At 33.2% G+C, this 25,267-nt stretch overlaps 1 protein-coding gene across 20 annotated transcripts in view; it reads left to right on the top strand.

Moving 5' to 3' along the window:
- Window positions 1-25,267, top strand: part of LOC145293809 (potassium channel subfamily T member 2-like) — a 659,145-nt gene that overhangs the window by 499,335 nt on the left and 134,543 nt on the right. For 17 of the 20 annotated variants that reach the window (XM_080140398.1, XM_080140404.1, XM_080140403.1 and 14 more), the window contains 3 exons: window positions 10,979-11,087; window positions 19,571-19,645; window positions 20,769-20,855. In XM_080140398.1, the coding sequence (XP_079996524.1) occupies window positions 10,979-11,087; window positions 19,571-19,645; window positions 20,769-20,855 (271 nt within the window). The remainder of the gene's footprint in view (window positions 1-10,978; window positions 11,088-19,570; window positions 19,646-20,768; window positions 20,856-25,267) is intronic. The other 3 variants (XM_080140413.1, XM_080140415.1, XM_080140412.1) reach the window with 1 other exon arrangement.

Raw genomic sequence — 25,267 nt, 5'->3', positions numbered from 1 at the left:
TGGTACCATGTAACCCAGTACTACTTGCCTCATGGTCGGGTCACTGGCGACTAAACTGGTTCCCCCACCAGACTTGTTTGGTGAGGAGGGTGGCTAGTCTCCCCGAAGGATTAAAAACAAGACCTTCCAAAGGGCGAATGAACTCTTTTTCTGGGTCAACGGCCAACTAGCACCGTGTATATTTGTGTGTGTGTATATGTGTATTGGGGTAGAGAGGGCTCCCGTAAGCCGTGGTGAAGGCAACATTTTTAGGAGAAGCAAATCTCTAATCTAAAAAACCATAAAGCGAAAGACCAGTACCCGCATTAAGCTGGTCTGCAGTTTAATTTGTTGCTGGCTATCTTGCTCTTGCTTGTTGCTGGATCTCAACATTTTGAACCGAGAGAGAGACTTAGCTGTCGTACAAAGCTAAGACTCTGTAACATCATATTTGTATAGATACTCCCTCAGACATTTGCAATCATGGATTTTAAATGTCTGAGGGAGTGACACTCGTCTGACAAGACGTTGCAATCATCATGTATATATGTATGTTTATATATATGATGTATGTATGCATGTATATATATATACATAGCTCTTGGTATTGACGTGTTCAGTTGGGAAAGTGCTTCCAATGATCGTAAAAAGTGGCGCTACTTGGTCTATCATGGCTGTGATAGTTTTGAGAAGAAAAATATGAGCATGCAAAAATGAAGCGTGATATCCGGAAGAAGAATCTGTCAGATATATCAGGTCTGTCAGAGGATTTCATGCAGTAAAATGTGATTTATGCGGTAAAATGACTTTATCCGGAGCTGGCCTAGCGAGCCACAATCGTTCACATGGAGATCAATCTTTCTTTGATGGGGAAAACATTGCAGGGTACAGATGTTCTGTTTGCTCTGTGGTCTGTAAATCGAGTGGAGGCCTGAAGCGTCATATGAGCGTCCACAGTAGACCAGCACCAGTTGACATCCATCAATTTCAGCTTAAGTGTGACCTTTACAACAGACTGTATAAGAGCGGGGCTGGTCTGAAGAGCCACTTTCGTTCCCACAGAAAATAGGAATTGATGCATCTTGATCATATCTCCACATGTACAAGTGTATATATGTGTATATAATATAAAAAAAGAAGATATTTCAAAATACATGAAAATGAATGAGTAATCAACAATAAAGCAAGGGAAAGATGGTCTGCTTCTGTCAAGAAGTGACAATCACCATCACCATGTGTGTATATATATATATATATATATATATATAAAATGAAAATTACAATTGAATTTACCAAAATGATCCAAGATGGTAAAATTAAAGTAAATTATAAATGTTAAAGAATTAATATTTATAAATTTATCTCAGCTAGATATAAAAGCTTGATAAAACCAAATAGGAAATAGAGCTTATAATATGAGCAAACAATAAATAAAATATGTTAAAAAACACTTTGAAATGAGTTAAAAACATATTTAATCTCAAAAGGAAACACTAGATAAATCGATAGTCCTTAATCCGCGGAGACGAGTTCATAATTAACGGATACTCTAATTTAACAGCTAAATCTGACACCCAAGATCGCCATGGGCATGGAATATGTGCCTACATAAAGGATGGCTTCCCGTGTGGCAGGGATATCTCTAGAGAAGATCCTAATTTACCCTATATGTACTTCAGGGTTGCACTTGCTAACACCACTGCATTTATATTTGCCCTCTATAGGCCCTACAACAGCGGAGTTAATATCTTTAAGAGCATATCTGAGAAAATAGACCACATACTGTCTTCACATCCCTCGGCTAACATCCACATATGTGGTGATTTCAACGTCCATAACGTGGAATGGCTGACCCATTCAAATAAGACAGATGATGAGGGAAGGTTTTGTCATGATTTTGCCATTGCTTATGACCTCACTCAGATTGTTCGCGAACCCACCCGTGTGCCCGATACACCCGGTCAATATGCAAGCCTCTTAGACCTTTTTCTCTCAACTTCCCCTGAGCTATGTTCATGTTCCGTTCATTCTCCTCTAGGATCCTCCGACCACTCCGTCGTATCAGTTAAGATAAAAACGAAATGTAAGAAGCCCCCAGACGTACCCCTCCACCGTACTGTATACCGATACTCCATGGCTGACTGGGATAGCTTCCATACATTCATATCTGATTTACCTCTGCACTCCATGTTTAAAAAGGAAGTGTCCTCTATAGTATCAGATCTGACCGAATGGTTAATTGTAGGCATAGACCAATTCATACCATCTAAAAAATTTCAACAAAAACCTAACAGCCAGCCATGGTTCTCCCGAGAATGTGCTGCTGCTATCACGCACAGAAATCACTTTTTCCATAGCTACCAACGTAATAGATGCACTGAAACTAAAGCTGCTTTCAGGTCTGCCAGCAACCACTGTAAAAGAGTAATAAAAAATGCAAGAGAGCTATATGCCCAGTCTGTTAAATCCAAGGTAGCTGATCAGCGGCTTGGTTCTCACCAGTTTTGGCAAATAACAAATAGGATCCTGAACAGAAGTGTGCGTTCTATCCCAACCATTATCAATGGACCAGAGGTCATCTCGTCAGCGTCAGACAAGGCCAAACTATTTGCAAAGAACTTTGCAGCTAATTCTACCCTATGCGACGAAACCCATCAACTCCCAATATTTCCTCCTATAACACAGAACAAGCTAGGTAACATACAAATATCCGTGCAGGAGGTCGCCAAGCTAATAAAGAACCTAGATTCCAGTAAAGCAACTGGCCCTGATGGCATCCCAATTATAGTGTTAAAAAAGCTTCAACCAGAACTTGCTCCCATACTTACGAAACTATTTAAGCGCTGCCTTAAGGAGAAGTGCTTTCCGACTCCCTGGAAGACCTCTTCAGTTTGCCCTATATTTAAGAATTCAGGTGATAAGTCATCTCCCTCTCAATACAGACCTATAAGTCTCCTGTGTGTTATGAGTAAGTTGCTGGAATCCATATTAAATAGAGAAATAGTCAACCACCTCGGCAGGAATAACCTTCTTAGTGACACACAATATGGTTTCCGCTCTGCAAGATTTACCGCAGATGTGCTGACGGTTATATCCCACAGGATAAGTGAATCTCTTGACAAAGGCTTCCTTTCTAGGGCAATTGCTCTTGACATATCAAAGGCCTTTGACAAGGTATGGCATAAGGGTCTACTTCACAAGATTTCCAGCTACGGTATAACGGGAAATGTTTTCTCAATCATTAAATCATTTCTCTCCGATAGGCTCATAAGAGTAGTGGTCGATGGACAAAAATCGGAGGCCTGCAATATAAATGCTGAAGTCCCCCAGGGGTCAATCCTGGGCCCAAATCTCTTCCTGATCTACATCAATAACCTCCCTAAACACATACTTAAATCATTCGTTGACATCTATGCTGATGACAGAACCATCTACGGCAACACATCAAAGGCTGTGAATGACAAAGCTCTCTCTGATTCTCTCTCCTCTGATCTCGAGCGCGTGGTTCTGTGGGGGAAGATGTGGCTGGTTACCTTTAATGCATCCAAAACCAAACTCCTATCCTTACATCATCAACGCTCTGATCCCCATCTGGCATCAATTGTGATGGATGGCTCTCGTCTGGGTGAGGCTCCGTGTTTTGACAAGCTTCTGGGTTTGATCTTTACTCCTGATCTGAAATGGAACACGTACATCAAGTCTGTTGCCAAGGTCGCTGGAAAGATGGTGGGATCTTTCTACCGCTCGAGAAGATATCTCACTACTGATGCAATTCTCTATCTATATAAAAGCCAAGTACGTCCAAGGATGGAATACTGTTGCCATATCTGGGCAGGAGCTGCTAAAAACAGCCTATCCTGCCTTGACAGAGTACAAAATAGACTTTGTGGCTTAGTGGGGGATGCCCTTTTCTCTACCCTGCAACCTCTCTCCCACAGAAGAGTCGTTGCGAGCCTGTCCTTGTTTTATCGTTATTTCCATGGCAGATGCTCGTCTGAACTCTAATCTCTGGTCTCCCCTCGCCAATCTTTCACAAAAAACACCCGTTTAGCTGAATCCACTGTGAAAAATTTCCCCCACTCTATATCTGTGCCTAAATCAAAACGCGGATTCCATGAACAAAGCTTCTTTCTTAGAACTGCACGCCTGTGGAACTCTGTTCCGTCTGCCTGCTTCCCTCCGGACTACAACTTGGATGTCTTCAAGTCCAATGTTAACAAATTCCTAATGAACCGCCCCCTTAAGTAAACACTTCAGCAAATCTCCTCACTAACTTAATGTACTTGCAATAACCCTTATCCCTGAGTGGCTTCCGGGCCTTGATAAGTGGTGATCACTGTGTAAAAAAAAAAAAAAAAAAAAGTTTCGAAGAAATACTCTCCTTCTAATCAGAGGGTAGGAATTAGCAAAATACGGGATCGGATTTTGCATGTAGAAGTATTTGATGAAACAACAAGTAAGTCAAAGATCTTACTTGAAAACAAAATAAGTTAAGCAGAGGGAATATGGTAAAGAAAAAGGTGATTACACATGAATAGATAGTCTGGTGGAAGATAAAAAAATCCAGTGACGGTAAAATCCAAATGTAAAACTTCAAGAAAGTTAAAATAATTTCCATTTGTACAAGTAAAATCCAAGGAAATCCCGTAATTGGAAGAAGATGGTCCATAATAATCCAAAGGCAAATATGTTTTTAACTCATTTCAAAGTGTTTTTTAACATATTTTATTGTTTGCTCATATATATATATATATATATATATATATATATATATATATATATATATATATATATATAATGTATGTATGTATATATATATATGTATACATATGTATATATGTATATGTATATATATATATATGTATATGTATATATATATATGTTACCATGTAACCCAGTACTACATGCCTCCTGGTTTTGTCACCGGTGACTAAACTGGTTCCCCCACCAGACTTGTTTGGTGAGCAGGGTGGCTATTCTCCATGAAGGATTAAAAACAAGACCTTCACAAGGGTGAATGAACCCTTTTTCGGGGTCAACGGCCAACTAGCACCGTGTGTGTTTGTGTGTATGTATGTGTGTGTTGGGGTGGAGAGGGCTCCCGTAAGCCGTGATGAAGACAAACTTTCTAGGAGAAGCAAATCTTTGGTTTAAAAAAACCATAAAGCGAGAGACCAGTACCCGCATTAAGCTGGTCTGCAGTTTAACTTGTTGCTGGCTATCTTGCTCTTGCTTGTTGCTGGATCTCAACATTTGGAACAGAGAGAGAGAGACTTAGCTGTCGTACAAAGCTAAGACTCTGTAACATCATCTGTGTATAGATACTCCCTCAGGCATTTGTCTATTAAAATGGTCCTGTGGCAATGGAAGTCATTTTTGGACTCATGGACGTTAAGTGTCTGAGGGAGTGGCACTCGTCTGTCAAGACGTTGCAATCGTCATATATATGTATATATGTATGTATATGTATGTATATATATGTATCTCCTTGAAAGTATTACTCCAAGTAATATCTATCAGGATTTTCATCTGAATTCTATCAGTATCTTATCTCGCTTATATATGTGTGTATATATATATATGTACATATATATATATATATATATATGTACATATATATATATATATATATATTACTGTTATACTTCACTGTATGTATAATTTTTACTCACCGAGTATTGATTCCACCTAACAATTTATAACGTCTTTGCCAGAATCTAAAAGAAAAAATAACTATTAATTTTGAACTAATTTACATAGTATTTCTATACACACTATAAACACGTGTGTAAATTAGATGGTAAAATAATAAGATTCTTTGCTTCTACATTATCTATAAAAAGCTTATTATTTTTAGTTATCCAATAAGAATTTCTTTTTCTCATTTTACTCAAAGATCAAGTGTTAACCCCAGATCTTTATACGAAATGCATATTCAAATATTCGAATATTCGATTAAAGTTCTCCTTTAACTTCTCAAACACTGAGTTAGTAAAGAAGTTGAGAACATCATTTTCCCCAATTGACAATTTAAATATGTTAGAGTATATTTTTTTGGTCTTACTGGATTCCAGAACAAAAATTCATCTAGTCTTGTGGAATATTCAACTTCGTGCTGTTACTTGAGGTAACATCACTTAGAGAAAGTACACCATTTCTTGTAAAAGCCAATGTTGCTTAGCGATATCGAGGAGATCTAATTTAGGCCGCGAATTCTATGTTGTTTTGAATATTTGGTCAGAGTTTTTTTAAGGGAAAAATATTCTCATGCAAGATTTTCCTGACAAACCCTTGTACAGAGAGACGCTAAACACTCAAAGATAGCGTCCAGTAGGCATTCAAGTTCTCTCTAGTAGGTATTCAAGTTCTCGCCTAGATATTCAATAATAACTTATGTAATTTTCAAATGAAACGCATAAAAAAACGTATAAAAAATATTCTTTAGTTCTGAGATTTAGTTCATTTTGAAAAACAAATCCATTTTTATCTTCCTAACATGTAATTAACTGAACAAGTCACTCATCATTTATATATTTCTCTCGCCTTCTGTCACCTTGTTAATTCAACCACTCTATTATTTCTTAATGATTCTGTTAATTAACATTGTTTGCAAATACACGTGTAAGTTCCTTTTATGTATAAGAACGATACAGAAGTAAAGTGACTTTTTATTTTTAGTTATGCAACAAACATTTTATAATAAATGTGTTTATGCATTTTCGAATCAAACCGATGTAAAAAACGGTGGTAGTAACTGTGACCCAACGGATCATGGGTACTGTGTAATGATCCATTTTCAGATCAAAAATATGTAACCATAAAAAACTGGGTTAATATTAAAATATAATTGCGAGCCAGCTTTTGCTGATACAGCAGTCAAGCCTTCTCAAACGTATTAAGTGTCTCTCTATCAGTCTTTCCGTATCACTTGCCTTATTTCTTCTATCTTCTACTGTGAAACGTTTTTTATGATCACTATTCTCTTTAATGCGTTTTACAGAAACAACTGAATTGTTTGAGATCTAACAAAGAAAAGAAAAGCAGAAAAGAGCCAAAACTTTGCATAAAATAAATGAAAAATTGTTTTATTTAAAGCAAATTATTCCACCATTAAAAAATTAACTGATGTCATAATTATTGATTACATAAAAAATTAATATGATTTGATACCGTATTTTGTATGGAGATACTTGACAATATTATCTATTTGATTTGATACTGCATGCTATGAAAGCCACAGTGTGTTTGCCGTACAAACTATAAATCAGTGCAAAACATTCACAACACTCGTCTAACTACAACCACTATCAACAATTTCTCCCACTTTCTATCAGTGCCTAAATCTAAATGCAAATTCCATGAACAAAATATCTTTCTTAAAACTGCCTGTCTGTGGAACTCTGTACTGCGGACCTCTTTTCTAATTACAACATGGTCGCTTTCAAGTCCAATGTAAGCAAGTTCTTGTTTCCCATTAAACTTCATTTTCTAATAGTCTTCAGGCCTTGATAAGTGGTGATTCCTTTCTAAAAAAAAATTATTATGCATGTATGTTCAACAAATTTGACATCGAAACCATTTGCTTAAATATATTTGAAACATTCATTATTTATGTGAACAGCTGTGACAAACTGTTTCATCAAACCAAGTTTGCTTTAAATAGAAGAAATAATGATTTTGTATCGTTCACTCTATAAACGGTTGGTTTATCACATTTTTTCTATGACAGCAACGCATTACTTGTTCCAACAAATCAAAATAACTTGGTTATTCTATTCATGCATATTTTATATATTATTCCGGTTGACCAAATTTTTTATAAACATAAATGAATCAGTTGTTTTCGTCCATTTGAATAAATCTATACTTTTGTATGTCCATATTCTTCTTCGATACAATAATCAACAGGAATTGTACCTGATATTTATCCTGGGCGGGTCTTTTCAACCATCAAATGCTTTATATCTAATAGGCTTATAAAAATAGTTGGTAATGGATAGAAGAAATTTTCAAATTCAATGTTAACAAATTTTTGTTAAGTTGTCCTCTTATATAATCAAATCATGCTCAATTTCAACCATCATCTCCAATCTTCAAGGTGTTTGTCAAATTGTTGTAAATATTGGAATATAAAAGAGTAAATTATTATAAAAATTTATCAAGTTCCATCTTACAAACCAAAAATATATTAGGCATCAGTTATCACCAGATAATAAGTAAGAAGTCAGATAAGCATCGATGAAATATTGGTTTTATGTCTGGGCATAGTTTCACTGGTGATGCATTCATTCTGAGACAAATTGTAATATAATTAATAGCACATTTAGTGAAAACTTTAATGGTAACATAAGAGTACATCAGGAATCTGTAATGAGTCTGTTGCTTTTCATTTGTATTTAAAAATCATTGTCCAAGAGTTTTGGGTTAATGAGAAAAGATGCTGCATGCTGATGTTTTAGTACTTGCCTTTGAAACAATGGAAGATTTACTTGTTAAGTTTAAAAGTTGAAGAAATATTATTTAAAGTAAATGATTGAAAGTGAATGTCACCAAGACAAAAGTATTGGAAATCCTCCAGAAAGAGGGAAATTCCCATGATCAGTTCGTGGTAAGGGGGGACAACTTAATTTTCCGTGTTACTTTTAAAAATTGGATACACAAAAAGTATAATGGAATTAGAGGTTGAGAGAGAATGATCAGTTTGTGTGCGAGAAGAGGCAACAAATAAATGCAACATACAGAGAAAATATATGTGGATGGCAAATTGAGGTTATTCTGAAATTTTGATACTTTGGTGAGTGGAGCAGGTGTGAGTGTGATAACTAGAATTAGGAGTGGATCGAGTTCAGGAGACTTTTGCCATTACTGACTAACAAAGCATTACCAATTTCGACTGAAAGAAGGAAGTCTATCAGGCATGTGTATTAGTTATGTAGTTATAATGTATGGAAATTAAACCTGGCCAGTGAGGATTAAAGAATGCGATGCATGAAAAGAAATTATATAAGAATGCTATGATGGACATGTAACACAAGTTTTAAAGACAGAATCAAATCTGATAAGTTCAGAGAAAAATTAAATCCAGACAGTATAGAGAGATGCATACAGAACAGTAGGCTTCGATGGTATGGTCACAATGAAAGAATAAGAGTTCTTGGGTTAGTAAATATAGAACAATTGAGATAGAAGGGTCAGCCCACAAAGGAGGGCTGAGGGGAACATGTGAGGAAATGATGTGGACTTAAGAGAAAGAGGGATAAAGACCTGGCTTAAGATAAGTTAGCTGGGAAGTCAATTTTTATAATCCTTCCAACACAGGCCAGCATGTTAAATGATTATTAAACTGATAGATGATGATGATGATGATGATGATGATGATGATGATGATGATGATGATGATGATGATGATGATGATGATGATGATGATGATGATGATGATGAAAAAATTATTGATTTTAATGCAGTTCAATGAAATTTAACAGTCAAATTCACTTTCTAGCTTTTAAAGTCGTCATAAAGTTTTATTGCAATTATTTTCTTTTTCAAATTTCTGTAAACTATATTTATGGTCTATTTTTTCTGTTTCGTGTCTAATAAATAAAATAAAGCCAATTTTATATCAATTTTAGGCTATAAATAAAAACTGTTGTTTATTATAATAGATATCGACGACGTGTCAGTTTCATTTGATATATTTGTTTTATTTGTTTATGAAGAATGAAAATAAAATGCATGGATTTTATTTATTCTCCTTGGAAATCGTTTGTTTTAATCAACATTCATCTTTTAAACCTTCCACAGAATATGTGTTATGTGATCAGATTTGTATAAACATTTCATCAGACAAATTTATTAGCAAAAAATAGCAAAGTGCAACAAGCCATGCTAACCCGACAGTTTAAAGATGGATACACCTACATATACTGTCTGAATGTTTTTCCGAGAAGACTTTTATTTGCACAGATTCTAATTTTAATATTCTCCTGTCTAGTTGCTAGTGTCTACTTGGGCCATTGATAATAGCCCAACGAACGCTAATTCTTTCAATAATGATCTAACGCTATCAAACGATTTTTATACTTTTTATATTTTTATTTATAGTATGTAGCATTACCTACTTTAAGCTGCTCTTTGTTATATACTTGTGAGAAAACAAAGAATGACAATAAAACGTTGCTGGTGAGGCAAAGTAAAAGATTTAGTTAAACAAATTTAAATTTTATTGAAGTGTATAGAATATAGTGTCTGTTTTTGACTGTCAATATTAATGAAATAGAAAGGTTAAAGATCAATCCATATGCCCACGTGGAATGTAATAAGTGAACTGGTGTGCGTCAGTATAGTTGGATGTTAGGACCCAGAGAGGAACCTGTTAAGTTATGTATGGGCCTCAGAATTAAGATGTTGAAGAAAGAGATCTAATTTTCATAGATTATGACATTTTTGAACTGTCGAAAACGGCCACCATATCTTTGGGTAATATCAGGTTCATTGCACTGGACATGTCATAAGAGTAGACAAAATTATTGTCAGTAGAACACTTTTTGCTGTTTTTAGCGAAGAGTACAACTGTATCATTTTTAAACAAAATCTTTGAGTTCTGAAGCTTATAGTTCTCCTTCCATAAATATATATATCTCTTACTAAGATATTTGATTCTAACATATTCAGAGAAAAAAATAGACAATGACATTGCTTAATAGAAAATAGTTTTTAATTTGTTTTTACATTTCTAGAGAATTCACTTTCGTTTCAGACTAACAATTTATTCTTAAAAAATCCCATTCTGTTCTTTTTTTTTTTCAGACAGACACATTTAATAATAGGACTCACTGTAACATGGTTATAAATCTTTCAAATTTAATGGAATTAATCTATGATTTTTTTATTGAAAGAATGGCATATCATTTATTGTTTTATCAATCTGATCGCTATGCTAAATGCATGTCTTTTAGTGCCATGCTCTTGTATGCATGCCTATATCTTATCGTTCATGTAGGTATGTTCTGGCCTGGGTGCATCGTCCCTTTGGATTATGGATAATACAAGTTGTTCTTTCATTCATAATGCTTTCCAAACTGTTGCTACAACTTTATGTTGTACGTAAGGTGAGAATGTACATAGTTGATATTGCTAACAATAAACTTTAGTCTAACTCTCACATATGGATGCACTAATAACTAATAATACTAATAAAGGCTTGTGTAGCTGTTAATTATGAGATTAATTTAATCAAATAACTAATAAAACTCATTACTATACTAACTTAAACATTTGGTTCTTTTCAAACAGACAATATTCTTTCATCTGATTTAAGAGAAGAAAAGGAAGTCATATTTTCATTTTAGAAATACAATTGTAACTATGAAATGGAGCGATTATCTATTGACTGATAAATGTTATTTCATTTGTGTGTTTAAGATATACAGATAAAAATATGAAAGGAAGAAAGGCCAAATTATAGGATGTTCATACAATAGTCCCAAGCTATTAAAATAAGTTTTATTAAATTATTGCTTTAATTTCTGAAAACTTTTAATGAAAATTACTTTCTTTACAGAATGTTGTATTGTTATTTTTGACTTGCATAGCATGAATCATATATTAACTTGACATTAAATGGAATTTATTTTAACTGACATAATATGGATTTTTTATATTGATTGACAAAATATGGATTTTATTTTAACTGGCATGATGTAGATTTCTTATATTGACTATATCTATATAAATTTGAGTTTTGTCACACTTATATTGATATTAAAAGCCTACATTTTCTATTTAAAAATTCAAAAAATGAACAGTTTAATAAAGTCAAGGATATACAAACAATTAAATAAAGGTTAACTAATTTTCATATTTTTTGAAAACCGAATTTTCATTAATACATTTTTATGATTTCTTATTGAATGATTAGTTTCATTTAACTATTACGCTCAGTTCTTTCTATGCATATTTTCTGCATTGTATAGTATTTAGACTGAAAACGTTCTAGCACAGGAATATGCATTTATAAATATCTATATGTATGTATAAAAGTGACCACGTCGCTGTGTGTACGGATGGTCTCTATCAAACTCCTCTCTAAATTTTTGATTTTCAGACTTGAAACTGGGACCTGTGGAACAAATTCGATTTGTTTTTTTTACTGGTAAAATAGCTACTAAGGGACCAAAATTGAAAAAGATACGTTGACTTTGGCAGTAATAAGTCGATTAAATCTGTTACATCTGCATATGTGCAAATATACAACGGTTAAGGGTTAAACAACGTTATTTTTTTTTTCAATTTTTGTATAGGTACGGATTTAGGTCATATGGTAATGAATAAGACTGCAGAGGTTTGGTTTCGATTTTAGCTGATGTGCACCTAAGTCAATTATTTTTTTACTTTTTACATCAATGCAATATGTTGGGTACAATATAATATATACAATGTAATATATATGAAATCTGCATCAATTAAAATTTTTAAGTGCATATTACAACCGGACGACTTACTGGCGTAATAAAGATATTTGCTGGCGTAATATAGATTTTATATTTATTGATATAATATGAATTTTTTATATTGACTGAGATAATATGGATTTCTTATATTGAGTACATAATGTAAATAATGGCTGGCATAATATGGCATTTATTTTAACAGACATAATATAGATTTTTTCTATTGACTGATAACATGAATTTTGTACTGAATGACAGAATATGGATTTCTTATACCAACTGACATAATATTGATTTAATATTGCTGGACATAATATGACTTTATATTGACACACATAATATCTAATTTATATTGACTATAATATCAATTTTTATATTTACTTACATAATATAGATATCCACTGACATGATACATTGACTTACATAATATAGATATTGACTAACATAGTATTAAGTAACAGAATATAGATTTGATATTCATTTACATAATATATATTTATTTTTAAACTGCTGCACTAACCCTAATGCGAGTTTAACCGGCTTCCTCTGAAGGTGGAAGTTTACTGGGGAGTATGAAATTCACAAGTGGTCCCCAGTTGCATGGCTATCCCTGTTAGAGGAGATGATGACGTTAGGTTTTCACAATTCTTGCAGGGAGTTTCCCAAATATCTGGTACTGACCAGTCTCAACGTTGCTTAACTTAGGTGATCTAGTGAAAACTGGTCTGTCAACGTGATTATGCTGTGTATATATATATAGAGAGAGATATTGGCTGATATAATATGGATATTATATTGACAGACATAATATCGGTTTTATATTGACTATAATATTGATTTCTATATTGGCTTACATAATATAGATATTGACTGTAGTGGATTTCTTATATTGACTTATATAATATGGATTCTATATTGGTTTATATAATATAGATTTTATATTGATTGGCATAATATGGATTTCTGATGTTGACTTACATAATATAGATATTGCCTGATATAGTATGGAATTTATTTTGACTTACATAATACAGATTTCTCATAATATAGATATTAGATGGCATAATATTGAGTTACCTAACTTTGTATTGACTCACATAATGTGGATTTTACATTGACTGACATAATAGAGATATTTGTTGATATCATATGGATTGACGGACATAATATCAGTTTTATATTGACTAGACTATCGATTTCTATATTGACTTACATAATATAGATATTGGCTGACATAGTGTGGAATTTAAGTTGATTAACATAATATCGATTTCATATTGATTGGTATAATATGGATATTGGTTGATATTATATTGATTTTATATTGACGAATATTGATTTTTTTTAATATATTGACTAGAATATCGATTTTTTCATTAACCTATTGGATGACATAATATTAATTTTATATTGACTTATATAATGTGGATTTTATATTGTTTGACATAATATTGATTTTATATCATCTAGATTTTAAATTGACTTACATAATATAGATATTGGCTCACATAGTATGGAATTTACTTTGACTTACATAATATGGATTTTATATTGACTGACATAATGTGAATTTCTTATTCTGCCTGATATTGCATGGATTCTATATTTTGATAACATAATATAGATTTTATATTAATTGGCGTATCATAAAAATGAAACTGTTATGAAAAATTAAGTCACTGGTCTTCTCATTAAAACAGATTTATGATTAGATCCGTACAGATTAAAAATTATGTATAAAAAATATATATATATAAAAATATTAATATTAAATGCATTTCTGATTTTTTTTATTTCTTTAGTAGTTTTACAAGAATTTTAAACACAAATTAAAAACAAAACTAATCGTGAAAATATTTTGTTAATGTGTAGCCAAATTTCAAAAATGCATAGAAGAAGACATCAAATTATGTTGACTTTGGCAGTAATAAGTCGATTAAATCTGTTACATCTGCATATGTGCAAATATACAACGGTTAAGGGTTAAACAACGTTATTAGCGATTCTATAAATTTAATCTTTTTATTCTATTTTTTTTTTAGAGTACAGCACAAATTTCAAAAGTGTTTAGTAATGATGAAGAGAAAATATAATTGATATCTGAATTAGCCAATATTTCTTTATTCTTTGCTTTCTCCTCCTCCTCCTCCTCCTCCTCCTCCTCCTCCTCCTCACACTGTAAAAGAGTCATTTCTGTATTACTAATCTGTTCTAATTTCATGTTGCCTAATTGCTTGCATACATGTATTATATTTTATTTTATCAAATATTTTTTTAAAAAATGGCAAATGCAAACCATATCATAGCAATATTTAATATTTCTGTGTTTCAAGTTTATTACTCGCATATTATATGATGAGAATGATTTTGATTCTTTTTCTGACAATCATTGTTTCTACTTCAGCAATGAATACTTTTTAGAAATTTAATATGTTTTCATTATAACTAAAGAAAATATTAGGTTGATAAAAGTCAAAGAGTAAAGAAAATCAGAAGTGACACCTCTTGATATGGACACTTGAGATGATTGCTCACTATCAACAACGCTTTCATACTATTACAACAGGAATAACATTTATAAATAACTCAAATACATGAACCAAATTACAGCATAGCAAGAAAATTTGGTTTACACAAAAGGGAAATTGTTAACCATTATCCAAGACATATTGTCCCAGAAGATCTAAAACACACCTTAATGAAGGAGCAAGTCCATAGCAAATAAAAATAACCAATCGTATCTGATGAGAACATGACCTGACATGCCGTATGACAACGTCTGTCATGAAGATAGCAGAACTGGCTCATTATAGGATGAGTTTTTCTAGAGTGACTTGATATTTACATCTTAATGTCTGCACATACATGCCAACTCAACAAACTGAGCTGAGATCCTTGTGTATCCCTCTTGTGAATAGACTCCATTCGATCACAAAGAGGTAGATGTCTTTAATATGGCACCGGTATGGAAGCTGCTATCCTGCATCAAATAATAAATAAAGGGTCTTCAAAAAGAAGTGCACTGACAGACTGAATGCATCAGTTTGAAGGTAAATCAATTTAACATTTTTAGATCAACATCTGTTAGTTTGTCATCCTTTTTGCAAACGCTATCGGCTGTGTTCGACGAATTAGCAATGTTGATGATATGGTAACTGAACTAGCAAGCAGTAAACATTAGGGTTATGACCAAAAATGTCACGAACTTCCAGTAAAGTTTTGACATGCATAAAAGTCCTTGTCATATACATAACTGTCAGAATGTAAATATTGACAGCTTCTACCTGCTTAGAACCTTAGTGTTCTATGCACGCCTCTCCCCGACTAAAATCCCTGTGTTTCCTGCACTTCCAGGAAAATCATTTATCAGGAGGGTCAATTTAGTGTGTCATGACTGCCGGTAATCGATCATCTGAGCAAAGAATGCTCAATAGAGATTCCACTAAGAAGTGGAACTAAACATAAACCTATGTCCATCTTTTCCCATGTCACAGACGAAAAATAACTTGCCAAAGATGACATAGAAGTGCTACATTAGTATGAAACAAACAATTAGTGAAAATCCTAGCAAGAGAGAAAAGAAACCCTTGCTATACTGTCATCATCTTTAACCCAACAGTTAAATGCAATGGATATATCTTTCAGAGCAGAGTCACATCAGTTAAAACCATGGACCAGAAATCCCAAACTTATTTAAGTACCCAGATGAATACCAACCAATTATCAGATTTATGACATAACAGTTGACCAGATGAAAATAAAAAGTGCACTGTTGTTATGCACCTCAACCAGTTCAAGGAAGACACAATTTTTCATTTATCTACATAAGTTTCCTCACCTGTTAAAATGGTATTAAGGGAATTGGACTTATCACTTTCCATTAATTACCAAGACTCACATTGCAACAGAATTTCTAACAGTGGCAATCGGTGAAATACTGTAGAACTGATGAAGCCTAAAGCTATCTTATGTTCCCCCGCTTTTCTCACAAGTGCCAGTTTATTAATGAGCACTTATGATCTAACACGTGATTAAGATTTTTTTTAGCCTAACTTGTATGAATATTTGTTCATACTTATATTTTCATTTGTTCCGTGTTCACCTTGAAAGGAAATATTTCTTCTTCTTCTTCTTCTTCTTCTTCTTATCATCATCATCATCATCATCATCCTTATTATTATTATTACTATTATTATTATTATTATTATTATTAATATTATTATTATTTCTATTTTATTATTAATATTATTATTATTATTATTATTATTAATATTATTATTATTTCTATTTTATTATTATTATTATTATTATTATTATTATTTCTATTTTATTATTATTATTATTATTATTATTATTATTATTATTATTATTATACAACTCCAAAACACGATGCTTTGTTGCTACTCCAAAATCCAAATTCAAAATCAACCCAATCTCTAAAAGATCAAGCTTTTTATTTCAAACCGGAGGCATCTAATTTGCATACTAGGTGATAATATCACAAGCATATAAAGAGAAAAGGTGGTCATTTTTTTTTCTTCATTCTTTTTGACTGCATGGGACCCGACAGGCTGCACAAAAACAGGTTTGTACCAATTTTTAAGGCATTTAATCACAGAAGAGTAACTTACTTTTGGTAGCATTTTAGGCCACGATTATTATTATTTCTACTTCTGCATTTGTTTTCCTAATTGACGGATTCTTTATTTTTTTTTATATTTCTCTGTTTACTCTACTGAAGAGGTTAGTACAAACTTGCATCTACGCCGATTCTTTGAGTCACTTGCTGTAACAATGTTTTATTACTATTTTTTAATGTCATTTTATTTCGGTTGATAATCTTCATTTTCTCTTCACATCTGATCAGCTCGCTCTGATTTCAACTATAATTTTTTTTGTTCATCCAACCTTGGCTTTAAAAGACAGCAGTTTTTACATTTATTTTCTCTTCTACAACAACAAAATTGAATGTAAACAGATCTTGATCATGTTCGATTCTATAAACGTGTTTGCTATAGAATAAGTGTATTTTAAAGCTAGAACTAATTTTGGATGTTAGGATTTTGATAGATTATATTGCTTCACTAACCTAAAGAAAATGGTCAGCAAACCGATAATGCAGGTTGGTATTGACATAGGAAATATTGTTAGACAAAACTCTTGTTGGTGTTTATATGCAGATTTTTAAAATATGTTTGAGGAGAAACGCCTATCTGTTTAGTGCTCCTATCTCGTTTGATTTCAGTTTGAAATGTAAGGCATGGTAGAGAACAGAAAGTGATGTGCCTGTTTTTGATTTTCAGTTTTGAATGAATTGTAAGCCGAATACAAGAAAGACATGATTAGATAATGGCTGACTGCTGCTGTATACGGAAGAAGTACTTGGTTTACCAATGTTACAGATATTGCTGATGGCAGTCATACATAAAAACAACATGTCCTTCCTTTGATGCGTTAATGAGAGTTGGATGCAACAAGAAAAAATTTAGATGTCCTCATGGAAAAATTGTGAAAATAGGGATGACGCAAAGTATCGATCTTGGACATGAAAAAAAGCCTATAAGTGCATAGCAAGAAATCGTCATGACTATCATACAGTTGTGATCATGGAAAGTAAAGACTGTTTCATAAGGTTGAGTTTAATAATGAGGTTTATGGTTGAGGCCCAAGTTTATCTAAAAGGAAATAAAAGCATCTACGTTAATGAAGATTTGAGGTCTGCAGTGACTAAAGCAGCAAATACTGAGATTCGGGCTAATGAGGAGATGTAAAAAAACTATGTAAGATGATGCTAGGCTATGTGGACTAGAAATAAGGGGACAGATGACGTGAAACTAATGAGGCAGACGTTCTTTTGATTAGTGCAGGAAGGAGTGAGTTTTTTTTATGCGAGGCAAACATGTCACCAGAATGTGCAACAGGATGGTAAAAATCTTAGCATATGAGTGGATGCAAGTTCTTTGGTGATTTGGGGATAGTTTGAGGCTAATGGATTTGTTGGCAACGATTCATGCTGCTTATGTCTGACAAAAGATACACAGCATCAGCGCATATTAATTGGCAAATAAAAGTATTACCACATCTCCACATTCACTCATTGCACATGTATCAGTGGATATCCGATCACCTAACCAGTAAGACTTGATTAACTAGTAAGCCAGCCAATGAGATTCCCATAAGTAAGTTGCTAGACACACTAAATGCGTTCATAGATGAATATGACGCCAAGGTTGTTACAACCTTAGTGGATTTGTAACAGGATTCCAAAGAAAATCTCGCTTAAATCACAAAAAGCTGAATCTTAGTTGATTAATCGATATCGTAGAATTAATGTTGACCCGAAACAACCTTTTTTAGTCAACAGAAAGGAGGTCATCTTCCATTATGATATTTCTCATCCTCACATAGCACTACTCACATAAGTCTCCTCGGGGAATTTGGTTGAGAAATCTTGCCACATCTTGCATATACTTTTGACCTACCTCTCTTGGATTATCACTTATTTTGAGGATTACAAAACCATTCAGATGACCTTAGAGGCGTTGTAATATGAGCTAAATTTATATCACATCACAGAATTTTACAGGCATTTCAAAGCTCGTTGACAGATGGAAGCAAGTTGTAGAGAGCAAAGGCGTTATTGTTATGAATAAAGATTTTCAAAAACGGATTTTTATTTTCAAAATACAATTTTCAATCATCAAAAACGTTTGCGCCAACCTGATATTTTTATTGTTTAATTCCTAAGAATAAAAACTGAACTTTTTAAGTCAGGTATTGTTAAATAACAAAAAAAACTAACACTAATTTATTAATGAAATATAGGGATGATTAAAATTATTTAGTATGAGAGTTACAAGCATAGTAATCGTTTTTTTTTTTTTCATCCAACAACTAAAACTTTACCTGTTTATTATTTTTTTATCCAACAACTAAAACTTTAGCTGTTTATTATTTACTTTATTATATTATTATGCTCACACGATGTTAGATGTTTGCTTTTTATTCTTGTCTGATGTATTGAATTATTTTGACAATAATTCAATAATGATTCAATAATAATTCAATAATGATTCAATAATGATTCAATAATTCAATTTTTTCTTTTTAAGTGATTTTTTTTTTATTTAATTTCTCTCCAGCAAAAAATCATCCAACGGATTTTCAGGATGTCTACATTGCTTGAGATTGTGTGCAACGTTCCAGTAATTTCAACGGTCAGTATCTATTAAAGTATAAATTGATTTTGTTTTTATCAATGTAATCTCATTTTAATATTTATAGCATCAACAGATTTTTTTTCATTTCTACATTCTGACTAATTCATAGTTAAACAAAGTTAAAAGAAAAGAAATATTTTATTAGTGTGTCAAAAATATGCTATTATGTATAGAGCTATTTTTAGCATTTTTAATAAAACACTATTTGAACGTTGCTAAGGACATATTAAAAACATTTACCCATAAGAAATATGATTAAAAATTTTTGGAAAACTCCTAAAGGGTTACCAACTGAAGAAATTTTAATCACGGGAAAATACAGGAAAAGATGGTCTTTTAAAATGGGAACAACATGCTTATTACTGGAACTTTCTTATGTCGTGTACACTTCTCTAATAACACTGTTTGCAACACTAATCTTTAATGCTTACTCCTTCAAATGTTAAAATGCAACTGACAATTTCTAATAAGCTCATCTTTTATAGATAAAAAAAGTAGGCTAGTCATTTTTTTTAAAAACTTTTTTACCCCAAACACAACCATATGGATGTAAGGGCTATTATTTAGGATTGTGTCTAACAGGAGACTGTGACAGATTGAGCATTACTTCTTAGTCAGGGAATCAGGAAACAGGGAGGGAATTCCAGTTTAGAAGTCCGAGGAAGAAACTATTAGAGTAGAAGGTTTTCCATCATCTAGAGAGCTCAAGAGTGGAAAGAGGATTTTACTTCTTGTTGGATTAGTCAAATATGTACATCAAGGGGGCACAAGTGCTATGAGTTCATCAAAGCACATTCCATTAAAATACTTGTAAAAGAAGCATAGGGATGCAACATTGCGGTGATAGGGCAGGGATTAGAGCTTGGACGATAGTATGAGGCCTATTCGATTTGAGACTCTTTTTTGGACCGTTATGGCGCGAAGTCGCTGTTTCTCATATCCAGGTTCTGCCAGCTCTTTTATGGCAGCGAAAAGTGAAGATTATTTGCATCGCTTGATTCGATTTCTTGCTCAGCACATTCATTAAACGCACTGAAATCTTATGAATATAATAAACAAGATTAGAATAAAACATTGTAAATAAAAATGCTCACCTATTTGACTTTTTTTTATTTCACAGATTTTCTCTCCTACGAAGCTACAGAACATGTTCTATCCTGTTTTCCTTAATTGTTGGCTGGCAAACGATGCAATGTACACTCTTTTTGTAAGTATTTATTTAGTGTAATTACTTTTAAATTTAGTAGAACATTCATCGTTTAGAAGAAAGAAAAAATACCGGATGTTTTGTTTCCTAAATAAATAGAATTATTTTTGTAATTATTAATTTAATTAATTTAATTGAAAAGTTTAACAGTTTTCATATATAAAATTACTTTTACAATAATTGTTTTGCTTGTGATTTACAGTGAAAAACATTTTGATGCAAAAGAACAAAAATCATACTTGGAAAATTATTTATTGAACAAAATTCTTCAAAAATCCATTTTTTTGTCGTCAAAACAAGATGTAAATTATTTTTTCTGCTTTTCTGTCTTTATCGCTGGATATTTTTTTGCCATATGCACTGGTTTATATCATTATCTACATTTCCCACACACTCATTGACACTCTATAACATAAAGACTAGAGAGCACTCTGACTTAATGACGCTAGTGGATTGTTAAGATCGATGACTATAAAAGCCAAAACAAAGAGATTCTCCCTTTTTTTCTTCCTTACCTGAACCAACACACATGCACAAAATGTAAAGTACGTGAGACATATTCTCTCAACTTCATCAACATAACCACACACTCTTTTCAGACTTTCTTAAATCTATGTATGCGTCGGTATGCACATAACCATCGCCATCGTAATAGATGGCCTATCAGCTGAAAAATGACGTCATCGCCGAGGTCCTAGCAAGCAAGATATGTGGAACACTTAGACTGTCGATAAGAACAGAAATTTCTACTAATAGCCCAAACGTTAAATTTCCGTCTGTCAATTTGAAAAATAATAAATTTTCCCTTATAACATTCCTGCTATTCTGATTAGTTTAGATCAGACCGATCTCTCATTCCAGATTACAATTTTGTAAACTAACGTGCAAACCATTGTCCAATATGGCAACTACTGATGCAGGAGGCCGGCGTTTTACATTAAATAAAGTGATTACTGAACCGCATGGAGGTATTTGCTTCTCACTCCCTCTCTCAATCTATTCCCCCCCTCTCTCTCTCTCTCTCTCATTTCAATACACTGTTTGAATGTAAACAAAACAGATATAACTCTGGCTCTGACTCTGTCTATCTCTCTATCTCTTTCTCTAAATGTGTTTAGAGGGAGAAAGAGTGAGAGAGACAGAGTCAGAGCGAGAATTATATCTGTTTTGTTTACGTTCGAACAGTTTATCGAAATGAGAGAGAGAGAGAAAATCATTGTCACGGATTAACCTTTATTTCATAACTCTCCCCGTTATTTGGTTTAAAGAGAACAAAAACACGATGTCATATCGATGCCGCTGTGGTGGAGCAGTGGATAATAGAGCAGAGTCACACCCTATGGGTTTCATGTTCGTCCCCCATGTAACGAATTTTTTTTTTTTTGTTTGAAGTTTTAACATTTAAACAGGGTTATGCCTTAAATAAATGTGTATAACATTTCGTGTTTTTTCTCTCCATTTTTCTCAGTTTTTATCGAATTCAAACAGCTTCATTACTTCTTCCCCTTTTGTTTTTATTTGTATAACACGATAAACCTTCATTTGTGTTTGGGGTGCTTTCTTTTATTTGTTCTTTGGGTTTATTTTTATTGTTTTATTTTGGTTTTATTTCTTTTTTGGGTATGATGGTAAGTGAAATATTTGATACCAAGTACTGAATAAAAAAAAATAATAAATGATAAATGCACGAAAGAAGATTTGTTTTCATTTCCTTAGGATAGGATTCCATGTTTTTGTTCTTATATAAATTTCTGTTTCCTTATAAACTTTAGAGACAAACTATTTTTAGTCGTGGAGGCCGGTAAGCAACCAGTCAACATTACCACAGCTTCAACGGTTAAATGGTTGATGTTTTTTCACCTCTCTCCACATGGGCAACCTACTGAGTTCCGATAGCCGTTCTTACCATGAGGAATTAGAGGTGTCTATTCTAAACCCGTTCGTAACATGAAGGTGTTGGACAGCAACAACAGCAACAACAACAACAACAACAAAAACAGCCATACTTTAATTTTTTTCAAGAGAGAGTCACGCTTCCACTGTAAACCTATAGTATTTTGATCCAGAGGGGAAAAACTGCAACGTTTTTATTATATATATATATATATATATATATATATATATATATATATATATATATATATATATATATATATATATATGAGCAAACAGTTAATAAAATATGTTAGAAAACACTTTGAAATGAGTTAAAAAGGAAATATTAGATGGATGGATAGTCCTTAATCCGCAGAGTTTCAAAGAAATACTTTCCTTCTCATCAGAGGGTAGGAATTAGCAAAATGCGGGATCGGATTTTGCATGCAGAAGTATTTGATGAAACAACAAGTAAGTCAAAGATCTTACTTGAAAACAAAACAAAGTGAAGCAGAGGGAATATGATAAAGAAAAATGTGATTACACACGAATGGATAGTCAGGTGGAAGATAAAAAATCCAGTGACGGTAAAATCCAAATGTAAAACTTCAAGAAAGTTAAAAGAATTTCCATTTGTACAAGTAATATATATATATATATATATATATATATATATATATATATATAAAAGGCAAAATGTGTGTGATCATTTCGTGCATGTCTTCAAAAGGCTTCTTTCACACGCGCTCCCGGGGTCGTTACTATCGCTTAAAACTGTGTATATAGGTCCTATATCATAATATCTAGGAATTAGGAAAGCGCGTAGCGTATAGATTTATTTACGTTGATTTTTACAAAATTATTGCTATTTTGGCTTCTCGCGTGTTGATTGGGCTTTTTAGTATAAATAAAATGAAACTAAACTCAAACGGACGTGTTCGCGGCAATGCGCCGGGAACAGACGCTTACGCTGCGTGGCTTGTATTTGACCTTCTTAATTAGGTCAAATGGAAGCAGCAAAGTTAACTTTTATTACGCACGCCTGTTTTTATAGTTATAGTTACATAAATAAATTCAAACACGTCTACGCTGTATGTCGCGGTGGCCCAATGGTAACATCGCACTTTTTTTTTTCACACATTAATTTCCAACTCAAGGATACGGGTTCGATTCTCATACTCACCTACCAAAACATTTTTTTTATTATTATTTACCGCCCCCCCCTGGAGTTTTCATTTACCTCAAGACACCCGGGCATCGCCGGGTACCCCCCGCTAGTATATATATAAAAGCAAAAATGTATGTGTGTTTGTGTGTATGTATGTATGTTTGTGTGTCTGCGAAAAACTTTCGACACACGCGACGAAAATTCACAAACTCGGTATCATATTGAAGCCCCATCCTTCGCTTGAAAAATATCGAAAAATTGGCCAAAAACGTTAACTTTTTCACCCCGAAATCGACAATTTTCCACAGGGGGGGGGTCAACAAAAACGGGTTTCTCGTAACGATGCCCGATTCTACGCATGCGTCAGATGACGTCATGACCTGATTTACTTTAAATAGTTGAAAAACCGAATACATTTCACCTCCGTCGTTTTAGCGCAGTTGGTTAGCCTGTTTGTTCATTATCTAAACGTTTTTGGTTCGAATCGTGGTGTGAGATGGGTTTTTTTTTTTTTTCGATTTTTTAAATTTAAATATTGAACCCGGTATTATTTAACCCATTTTTCACGTAACGTTCGTTTTCCTGGTTTTTTCTTTTCTTTTTTTTTTACTGCGTTTATTCTTAGCGACACCCGGGTATCCACCAATTTTTTAAATTTTAATATCGAAACAGGCTTATTTAAGCCATTTTTCACGTGTTCGTTTGCCTTACGTTAGTTTTTTTGTGTGTTTTTTATGTTTTGATTACCCCCTCCCCGCTTAATTAAAACGTTGTTTTCTTTTCTTACTTCGCTTATAACAATGCTTACATCGTCGTCGTAACGCTCGACGACTTTCAAACATCTTTCACTAACTCATTCTGGCTGGCCGATTTTATTTTCAAACTTCGCCTCAGGGCTTCGGGTTCCATCCTAACCCCCCCCCCCCCCCGGTTTCTTTTTTATTTAACACCACACACACCTACAGACACCCGGGCAATGCCGGGTACCCCTGCTAGTATATATATAAAAGCGAAAATGTATGTATGTCTTTCTATTTTTTCATTTTTCTTATCATTTTGTTTAAGCCAGGGATGGGGCATCCTACCAGATGCCAAACATACACCTGCTATTTTAGACACTCCAACCGAGAGATCTTTTTAAGATTCTAACCGTCCCTTTAAGTGCAATTGTTTGAATCTCCTTTGCACTTGGTTTACCTGGTATATTTGTAAGATAGTTTGTAAAATTCTTTTTCATAAGTCCGGTTGCTCCTATAATTACTGGAATGATAGAGATCTTCTTAAGGTTCCAGTTTCTTTTCATGTCATACATAAGACCCTGGTATTTGGTAATCTTTTCCCTCTCAGCTCTGTTTAACCCAGCATCATT

This window comes from Euprymna scolopes, chromosome 15 (assembly GCF_053919585.1).
Source record: "Euprymna scolopes isolate OS-2025 chromosome 15, ASM5391958v1, whole genome shotgun sequence".
Taxonomy (NCBI): domain Eukaryota; kingdom Metazoa; phylum Mollusca; class Cephalopoda; order Sepiida; family Sepiolidae; genus Euprymna; species Euprymna scolopes.
This window is presented reverse-complemented; position numbering and strand designations above follow the sequence as displayed.